General features: G+C 40.7%; 2 protein-coding genes across 2 annotated transcripts in view; both read left to right on the top strand.

Moving 5' to 3' along the window:
* Positions 1-2474: 2474 nt before the first annotated feature.
* Positions 2475-2903, top strand: LOC130744478 (uncharacterized). Its single transcript, XM_057596659.1, has one exon. The coding sequence runs from the start codon at positions 2475-2477 to the stop codon at positions 2901-2903; it is 429 nt and encodes a 142-aa protein (XP_057452642.1).
* Positions 2904-3888: 985 nt separating this feature from the next.
* The window catches only part of LOC130744479 (uncharacterized), a 19756-nt gene continuing 13433 nt past the window's right edge, over positions 3889-10211 (top strand). Inside the window, exons 1-3 of the mRNA XM_057596660.1 lie at positions 3889-4048; positions 4305-4433; positions 5754-5786. Coding sequence (XP_057452643.1) covers positions 3889-4048; positions 4305-4433; positions 5754-5786 — 322 coding nt within the window. The remainder of the gene's footprint in view (positions 4049-4304; positions 4434-5753; positions 5787-10211) is intronic.

The following is a 10211-nucleotide window of genomic DNA, read 5'->3' on the forward strand; positions in this document are numbered from 1 at the left end:
GGCTTCATTTATTTTTTTACCAAGTAAGATTTTTGCAAGCAAATTCCTTTTTGAAAACCAATTTTTATTTTATCACACAAGAGGTTATTTAGACTAGAACACGTGATTGTCATAGGTCCAAGTCCTAAAAACACCATCTTGTGTAAAAACTTCAGGTGATCAAACCCTTAGTGCACCCACGTACGCATGCAGAAGTTTTGTGCATCAACTGCCTTTTTTTTTTATATGAATCAAGTAAAATTACATATTTATGTCATGTATATCTTTTTATTTTGAATGTGCACAAAAATGAAAAGCAAAGTGACAAAAAATCTGATAATATGATTAATTTATTTGTAGCTAAATAAAAGAGTATTGAAAAATGGAAACCAAGTGATTTATAGAAGCTATTTTATTTAGCCGTTCGCATGTTACAAATTAAGAAAAGAAAAGAATTATCCAATGTATATAACAAGTAGTTAGAGCATCTCCAACACTTAGCCCAGCTGGAGGGCTTAAGAGCCGGCTCTTATTTTTTCTGTACGTTGGAGAGAGCCTTCAAGCTCTTAGCTACAGTGCAGGGGCTCTTCTGCAAGAGCTCCTGCTTAATGAGCTCTTATATTAAAAAACTATTATTTTCTCTCACATGCTCCTCATCAACTACTTTCAAAGGGAAGAAACGGTAGAAGAGAAGAAGGAAGAACAACAGATTTGAAATAAACTAACACAAGAACATAACCAAAATCAATTTTTTTTGGAAAAAATCCAAACTTTACAACCAAAATCAAACTGAATGATAAAAAATCAAACTTTTACACTGCAACTGATATTTACATAGGAAAAAAAAAATCTCAGAGCCTTGCATGTTCGATCTGCTTGAAAGGGAGATGATCTGGAGAATAAGGGGCTTTGCATGTGCGAAAAGGGGCTTCCTTTCCCCTGATCTGATCTGGTGGCTCCGATTTGGGTGGTGGTCAGTCGTTTTGGGGGCTTTTGGTGGCGGGGAGGGTTGTTTTGTTGCGGGTCAGTGGCGGTGAGGTGGATTTTGGTTGCGGTGGTGGGTGTTTGGAGGCGGTGAGGTGGATTTTGGCTGTGGTGTTGGGTGTTTCGAGGCGGTGAGGTGGGTTGGGTTTCGGTGGTGGTGAGGTTGCAGTGAGGTGGGTTTTGGTGGGGTTGCAGTGAGGTTGCAGGTAGAAGAGAAGAAGAGAAGAGGGGAGAAGAAGAGAAGAAGAGAAGAGGGGAGAAGAAGAGAAGAGAAGGAGAGAAGAGGGTTTCGAGGAGAAGGGGGAGAAACGGCTAGGGTTAGTACGGGTTTGGGGCTGAAATGGGCTTAAATATAGGGTGACCGGTTGGGCAGGTCACCCTCCCGTTGTGGACCGGTTTCAAACCGGTTTTGACCAGCTAGAGCCGGTTTTTTTACCGTTTTAGGTTGTCTGACCAGTTTGGCCGGTTATCATACCAGTTTTACCGTTTCTCTCCCATTTTCAGCTTTTATACATTATATATAGTGTGCACTTCATCATTTTACACATCAATTTTTACTCCCACAAGTTCTCTCTTGTCCAAAGATTCAAACAAAATTCAAAATGGATCACCATCATTATCAACAATACTACGAATTGTTGGACGATCAAACACTTCCCACCAATGAAAGTTCTCAACCTCTGCCGGTGTTACAACAAGGAAACCAACCTTCACAGGTGTTTCGACCTACGCCGTCATTTCCTCCTCACAACCAAGCGCGTCACACCCGAGGCAATTTTCAAAATTCTCAACACCAAATGTCTCCATATCCACCTCAAAACCAATCGCATAACCCCGGTGGCAATTTTCAAATTTCTCAACACCAAATGTCTCCATATCCACCTCAAAACCAACCGCATCACCCCGGTGGCAATTTTCAAAATTCTCAATACCAAATGTCTTCATATCCACCTCAAAACCAACCGCCTCACACCGGTGGCAATGTTCATAATTCTCAGTACCAAATGTTTTCATATACATCTCAAAACCAACCACTTCACCTTGATGAAAATTTCACAAATCCACAATACCCCATGCATCCACCACAATACCAATTTCAAAGCCAAGCCCCTCCTACTGGTAGTACTGGTTCAAAAGTCTCTGATACACAATGTGAGGCTACGCCTGATGATACACAACACGAGGGTCTAGATGATATTGATCTTGAAGATGAAGATCAATCTTCTGGAAAGAAACGCACCAGATGGAGGGTTAAAGACGATTTACTTCTTGTTCAATCATGGCTCAACATTTCTAAGGATCCGACGGTGGGAACTGATCAAACAGCATTAAAGTTTTAGGATAGGATCCGCGACCAATTTGAAGAGTACCGTGACTTTGACACTCCTCCGAGGACAGTGAAGATGCTAAAATGTCGTTTTGGAAAGTTGAGTAAAGATATTCAATTCTCTACCGGTTGCTACAACAAAGTTACCAATCCTTGGAAAAGTGGACACTCAGAGAAGGAGATCATGGCTGAGGCGCATGCCCTATTTCAGGTAGACCATAAAAAAGATTTCACACATGAGAATGTATGGCGGATGGTGAAAGATGAACCAAAGTGGAAGGGACAATCAATGAAAACCAATTCAAGGGGACAAAAGAAGTCAGCAGCTGGCGCCGACGGAACATCGACTGACACAAGTGCATCAATTGATTGCGACGAATATGAGGCAACACCACCAACAACCCGCCCGAAGGGCAAAAAGGCAGAGAAGAGAAAGGCCAAAACAACAGATACTGCGTCAAGTACTCTATCTTTTGCTCCTCACCCTGATGTGTTAGCCATGGGGAAGGCTAAAATGGAAATGATGGCAAATTTTAGGGAGATAAGGAACAGAGAACTAGATTTGCAACAAGCTGACCAACAACTGAAACAAAGTGAACTGCAATTGAGATAGGAAGAACTCAAATTTAAGAAGGCGGAGAACTTTAGGGCATATATTGATATCCTTAACAAGAACACATCTGGAATGAACGATGAGGAGTTGCGTATGCATAACTCACTACGTGCTTTCGCCTTAAGTGAACTAGGAATGTCTTAAATCTTCTTGTGTTTCTTAATGTGTATCAATGATGTAATTTTATTCTTCCAATTTCTTAATGTGTATTGCATCAATGTTGTAATTTTATTATTCTAGTTTCTTCATGTGTACTGCATCAATGTTGTAATTTCGTTATTCTAATTTCTTAATTAGTATATTGTCAAAGTCGTAATTTTATCATTCAAATTTCGTAATAAGTACTACGTCAATGTTGGGAATATAGCCGTTGAGGAATATAGCGGTTGGGGAATGTAGCCGTTGGGAATATAGACGTTGGGAAATATAGCCGTTGGGAAATATAGTCGTTGGAAATATAGCCGTTGGGAATATAGTCGTTGGGGAATATAGCCGTTGGGAATATAGCCGTTGGGGAATATAGTCGTTGGGAATATAGCCGTTGTTTCTCTTATTTATTCATGTAATATTTCATTCATTTCAACATTCAAGAGTTCTTTCGTTCTCTCATCTTGTATTCCTACTATCAAATTACACCAATATTTTCTCATTGTGCCATATAATGGACCCAAACAATTTACCCGACTGGAACATATTTTACAACGAATGTGTGGAGGATTTTATGAATGACACGTTCGTTGAAGATATGGTGCAGCAGGAAATGGAGTTCTATCAACAACAACAACATGCCAACACCGTTAGGCCCAAGAAAACAAGAAGAGTGATAAAGAGAGATCGTGAAGCTGGGAACGAGCGGTTGATGAAGGACTACTTCTCTGAAAATCCTGTATACACGGAAGAGCTTTTCTGATGAAGGTTTCGAATGCGAAAGCATGTGTTCCTCAGAATTGTAGAGGCCCTTGGGTCTTATAACCCGTACTTTTTAATGTCTGTTGATGCAGTTGGAAGACAAGGTCTATCACCATTACAAAAGTGCACCGCCGCTATTCGTATGTTGGCGTATGGATCACCTGCTGATAGTGTTGACGAGTACGTTCGAATTGGTGAAAGTACTGCAATTGAGTGCTTAAAGAATTTTGTAGAAGGTGTGTGTGAAGTATTTGGTGGGTAATACTTGAGGCGTCCGAACGAGGAAGATATGACACGCCTACTTCAATGGGGGAGTCTCGTGGATTTCCAGGTATGTTAGGTTCCATTGATTGTATGCATTGGGAATGGAAGAATTGTCCAGTTGCGTGGAAAGTCAATACACCCGAGGTGATCATGGAAGACCCACAATCATGCTTGAAGCAGTGGCATCACAAGACTTGTGGATTTGGCATGCATTTTTTGGCATTGCAGGCTCAAATAATGACATTACTGTGCTAAACCAATCTCCCGTGTTTAATGAGGTTTTGCGTGGAGCTGCTCCCATGGTGAAATTTAGAGTGAATGAAACAATGTATCACATGGGATACTATCTAGCAGACGGTATCTATCCCGAGTGGGGTACATTTGTGAAGACCATCCCAATGCCACAAGGAGAAAAAAAGCAAAAGTTTGCCAAAAGACAAGAAGCAGCAAGAAAGGACGTGGAACGTGCATTCGGAGTGCTCCAATCTCGGTTTGCGATTGTCCGTGGTCCATCACGCTGGTGGCATCCGAATGATATGAAGTCAATAATCTATGCTTGCATCATATTGCATAACATTATTGTTGAAGATGAGCGCAACACGTACAAAGGTAATTTTGTTTATGAGCAGGTCAATAATGACATATCGGATGTTGAAGTATTAAGCGGTCCTATTCCCGCTTTTAGAAATATGTTGGAAAGGAGAGAACATCAAATTGAAAAGTCAATCCATCGCCAACTTCAAGCAGACTTGGTGGAGCATATCTGGGAGCTTCCTGAAATCGATAATAATGAAACTTAATCTTCACGCCTTAATGTGTATTTCGTTTCAAATGTATTGTTGTTTATTTTTCATTGTCATGTATTTCCTTTCGTCTTTATTTTGTTAATGTAATGTATTAAGGTCTCTCTTAGGGATTGTTGTACTCTTTTTCCTTCACTAGGCTTGTATCCCAATTGGGCTTTTCCTAGTAAGGTTTTAATGAGGCTCTCTCTCTCTCAAGTTTGGCTCTCTTTTATTTCTATAATTCAATACAATGTACTTTTTTTTAAAATTTTTAAGTTAACATGTTCAAATTTAAAATTTATTTTTTAAAATTTTTAGTAAAATTAATTTTAAATTAAATTAGTATAAGTAATAATTAAATTAATTTCTAGTTGAAGTATTGATATACTATTAAATTTTAAATTTAAATTGGGTGAAAATAAATATCATTATTTAATGTTGTATGGTGGGACACAGTGGGACCCTTGTAATAGTAATTTAAGAGCCCATGCATTAGAGCAAAATCTGCTTCAGGCTCTTAGCAGGCTCTTAAATCTGAACGTGGCACATAAATAGTGCAGAATAGTGCTGAATAGTGTATAAAAGCCCAAGGCATTGGAGTTGCTCTTATAGTATCTCTAGAAGTACGGGGGCATTAGCAATTTTGGTGGGGGCAACTTATAATACCAGAGTATATGTTAATGTATTGCTCACAAATTTCATGGGGGCATTTGCCCCACTGTCCTTCAACCTACGTCCGTCCCATAGGATGTAGTGTCTCCTTATTTTAATTTCATTATATTCATTTGAAAATAGTAATGAGGACTAATGAAAATCAATAACAAAATTATTCACTTTCAAGCTAAAAGAAACAGACTTTGCATGTAACTGATTGAAGGCTCACTTGATGCAGGCGCAACTGGGAATGCTGAAGCCAACAATGAAGGTATGAAAAACGGTAGAAAGGGGGGGGGTTTGAATAACGTTTTCAGTATAAAACTTCCACCTTAAAGATTTTGACAAATCTTTCGAGAACTTAAGTGCTAAAGATAAGAGATAGAAAAGCACACAAGGATTTTATCCTGGTTCACTTGATAAATCACTCAAGCTACTCCAGTCCACCCGTTAAGGTGATTTCTTCCTTCTTAGAATGAAGGCAATCCACTAATCAGGTAAGAGTTACAACTGCACTTGAAACCTACAAGTGACTAACAATTACACTGACTTAGCTCACACTAAGATTCACTCTCTTAGTCTTCTCTAGGATCCGATCAACCTTGATCTCCTAAAGGAACTAAACAAACTGTTTATCAAAGAATTGTTTACAAGAGATTTGCTTCTAAAAAGCTAATAGTAAACTCAATGAATTTCAGATGAAAGAAAACTTAGAAGATTTTGAATATGTCTTGCGTATGTGAATGCTTCTTGCCGTTTCTTTCAGTCTTCAGCCTCTTTATATACTCCAAGGATTAGGGTTGAGCGATGCATGGGAAATGCTACCGTTGGAGGGCAGTTCTGGAAAATCCAGCTTCTGCTGTGGCTGAGAACGTTAGGTAGGTCGTCAGGAAGGTACAGTTGCTTTTGTACTTGGATAGCGACTTGACCTTTAAACCTAGGAGACTTCTGATCAGGGGAATGCTTCATATTGGAACTTGTGAAGCCGGTTGATCAGAGTCAGAGGGAAAGCCCAGATCCTCTGACCATTGTTTCTTCTGATTCTGAACTCAGAGGGAAGAACATGGTCTTCAGAGTATCTTGCTTCTGGACATCAGAGTTTCCACTATTCAGCTTCTGGATCTTCAGAGTCTTCTACACCATCAGAATATCTGAGCCTTCAGTGTTTCTTGGTTATCAGACTTTCTGGATCTTCAGAGCTTCTAGTGACTGAGTCCACATCAGAGTTTGTATAACTTCAGAACTTCTGAAGCTTTTCCACTGTTCATACTGAACATGGTGAATGCGAAAGCGTTGCTTGGGTCACTCTTTATACACAGTGCTTCTGATTTGTGTGAGATTGAGTTGAGGTCAGAGCCTGTAGATAGCACACTCAGAAAAACACGTTAGAGTACCACAATTGTTCATATCAAAAGGTTAACTTGTAATCATCAAAACATAGAGTTGTACTACTAGATCAAAACTTTGATCTTACAATCTCCCCCTTTTTGATGATGACAAAACTAAGATTTTTGATGAACAATTCTTAAACATTAAACTGAATTCACTCAGAGTTTAGAGATATAGAATAATACTTATCCTGATGTGAATAGTTTATCTTGCTCATTCTGAATTCCAGTCACTGCTTGATTCTGAGCTTAGCTCCCCCTGAATCTAATACTTGATGAAAACGTTAGTAAAGTCTAGATTCTGAGCTAAATGATATAAGAGTTCAGAGTGAAAAACTTATGACATAGATGAAAATCGAGTAATCAGAGCGCATAAGTAATCAGAGTCATGGACAAGGTGTCAGAGTCTTGGGTATCAGAGTCAACTAGAATCACTTCAGAAGAAGTGAAATGTATTCCTTGTATTTGCCCAGTGACACATCTATGGTCATGAAGGTGGAACTCTTAAATTCTCCAAAAGAAAAATAACTCACACTAACACATCTTACACATCAAAAACTGGGTTTACTCCCCCTTTTTGTCATAAGCAAAAAGCTTGGGGTGTGAAAAACTTAGCTTGAAGTACAAGGTACTCCCCCTTAGAGAAGGTCTAAGTTTAAAGGAAATGAAAACGATGCAAGAATCAGAGTTAGGCGAAATAAATAGAAGAGTTAATGCAAGAGAAGAACGTTTACTACCGGTCAAGGGAGTAAAGAGAAGGGTCAGTTACCAAGAACTTAACCTCGAGAAACTGTAGGAGCATTAACTTTCAGAGAGAAAGTGAAGCCTATATAAAGCGTTGGAGAGAAAGGTAAGCTTCACACCTCGAACAATTTTCAGTAAGAAAAAAAAAATGGCATCATACATCGTAGCACTAGAAGAGCTGAGGAAGAAGGCCTTCGAGGAGGACTTGTTCCTTAACATCAGGCATCCAGAGGTACAGCGACCATCTCGGAGCTAACACGGACACTGCTGGAGGAGGACTGCGTCTAGAGTTGGAGAGAGACCTGAGGGAATTTCTTGCCTTCGTTGAGGAGGTGCAAGAACTCAGCCGGCTTGAACTCAAGCTGCTGGAAGAAAAAAGGAGTTTGGAAGAGAAGCTCAAGACTTCAGAAGAGATTCTGGAGAGGGATGAGCTAAAGAACAGGCTCAGCAACATCCAGCATGTACTGGAGCGTCTGGAGAAGGATAGGTCAGAGCAGCGCCAGGAATGCAGAAGAATGAGGAGAGATCCTCCATTCTAGACTTTAGGGAAAGAATGTATGATGTAAACATAAAGATATTATGAATAAAAAAGATTTTTGCAAACATATGTGACACAAATATATATATAGATATGCATAGATAATCACAAACGAACAAAGTAGAATAAATAAATAAAAAGAAACAGAGTTTAACAAAAATAAAACAACGTTAAAGAAAAAGAAAAACGAAGAGATCCTAAAAACTAAGGTTTATCAGTTCGACGCAGAAGTTCCATCATCATGTGCTTCATCTCAATTAGCATGGATTCATGAATGTCAAGACGCTGTTCCATGATGTTGAGTCTGGATGAGCTTGACTGAGTAGAACTGGAAGGAACATTCTGAGCAGCTTGAGGATCTGGAATGGAAGCAGAAGCAGCAGGAGTAAACACAACTGGTGCAAGTGCTTGGCATCTAAGAGCTTCAGCCTCATCTTCAAGTCGTTCTGCCTCTAGTCTGGCTTGTTCAGCTTGAGCTGCTGCTTGACGTGCAGCTTCTTCTGCTTGAGCTTTCTTTCTCTTGGCTTCTTCAATAGCTTCAAGAAGCTTATTTCTCTGTTCTTGTTCATGAAGAGCCACCCTTCTAGCAAAACCTTTGCTTTGCAGCCTCAATCCTCTGACTTCCCTCTGCATGCAGGAGCTGCATCATAATTGGAACTTGAGCCACTAGCAAGTGCCCAGAGTGTTCCACTCATCAGCCACACGTTCAGCATTCTCACTGAGGTCAGTCTGACCGGTGCACATTGCGTAGCCTCAAGGAGGCTTCATGATAGAAAATATTGATGCACTCAGAGAGAGATGTGGGTTGGAGGGGAGTATAAGGAATGATGGAGAGGTTGGGTTCAGGAGAGGCTGGGTGATTGCTGCTGTGGGCTTCAGAGGCACCTTGTGGAGAACCAATGTTAAAACATTTGAGCATTGGGTTCAGAAGGTTTCCAAGGTGAGGTTCTGAAGTTTCAACCAGAGGATGAAGGTGATCTAACCGAGGATTGGTTAGACACAGATTGTTCGGGTTCAGGTTCTGGTTGAATAGGCTCTTGTTGGTCAGGGGCAGGGTGAGCTTGTTGAGCCAAAGGGTCTGCCTCATGTAAAGGATTGGCCAAGATAGGTTCATCTGGGTAACTAGACGTTCAGGTCTAGGGCCAGGATATCTCCTAGGGCTTGGACAAGTGAAGGTAATACTCTTCTAAGGTAGACACCTTTTCTTTTCTGACCTCCATGAATTTTCTAATGGAATTCAGAGTTATTGGAGGGAGAAGAAATCAGCAACATTGGTGGGAAGGATACAGGTGTATAGGCTGTGGAAGAGGTCTGTATCAGTAGTTCTGGGAGCCAGACTTCTGATGCTCTTGGGACAGAGTGATCAGAGGTTCTGGGTCCAGGTTCTGTGTGGGTAGGCTCTGGATGTTCATGAATGATGGGTTCAGAAGCTAATGGGTTGTATGGAATGTAATGGGAAGAGGTTGGTTCTTCTGACCTAGAGGGTTGGTTCTGAAGCAAATTCCAGAGAGGTGCTTCAGTAGGGGAAGGTTGAAAGAACGAAGACCTTGGGGAATGTGGTGGAGAGGTGGTTTGGTGCAGCTGGTTGGGATTCAGGAATAGGAGTGAGGGGATTTGAAGAGTGTTTGAGCATGGCAGAAATGGGGAGGTGCATCAAATAAATTCAAATCATCATCAGAAGCAATTGCAGACTTACTTGAAAGTGCTGATGATCTTGTCACTTCTGGCAGGAGGTTCAGTCCTTCTAACCACTTCAGCAGCTGGTTCCACCCGAGTAGGCTTCACCACGATTCTGACTTGCTTCTTCTTCTTCTTAGGAGGACCATCCTCATTATCACTATCATCACCATCATCAGGCTTCTCTTCTTCTTTTTGACCAGAGGGACATCTGATTCCTCAGAGGATTCTTCTAGGACCATCTTCCTCTGAACTTTCTTTTGGGAGGAGAAGGAAACTCTGGAGCTGGCGGCAGTCTGCTGAAGAAATCATCGAGATCAATTTCGAATCCTTGAGCCCTTAGGTCTTC

Source organism: Lotus japonicus, chromosome 3, assembly GCF_012489685.1.
Source record: "Lotus japonicus ecotype B-129 chromosome 3, LjGifu_v1.2".
Classification (NCBI taxonomy): domain Eukaryota; kingdom Viridiplantae; phylum Streptophyta; class Magnoliopsida; order Fabales; family Fabaceae; genus Lotus; species Lotus japonicus.

What these genes read in the sequence shown, in the direction of transcription:
- LOC130744478 (XM_057596659.1), top strand. Translation starts at nt 2,475, where the DNA reads ATGGCTGAGGCGCATGCCCTATTTCAGGTAGACCATAAAAAAGATTTC.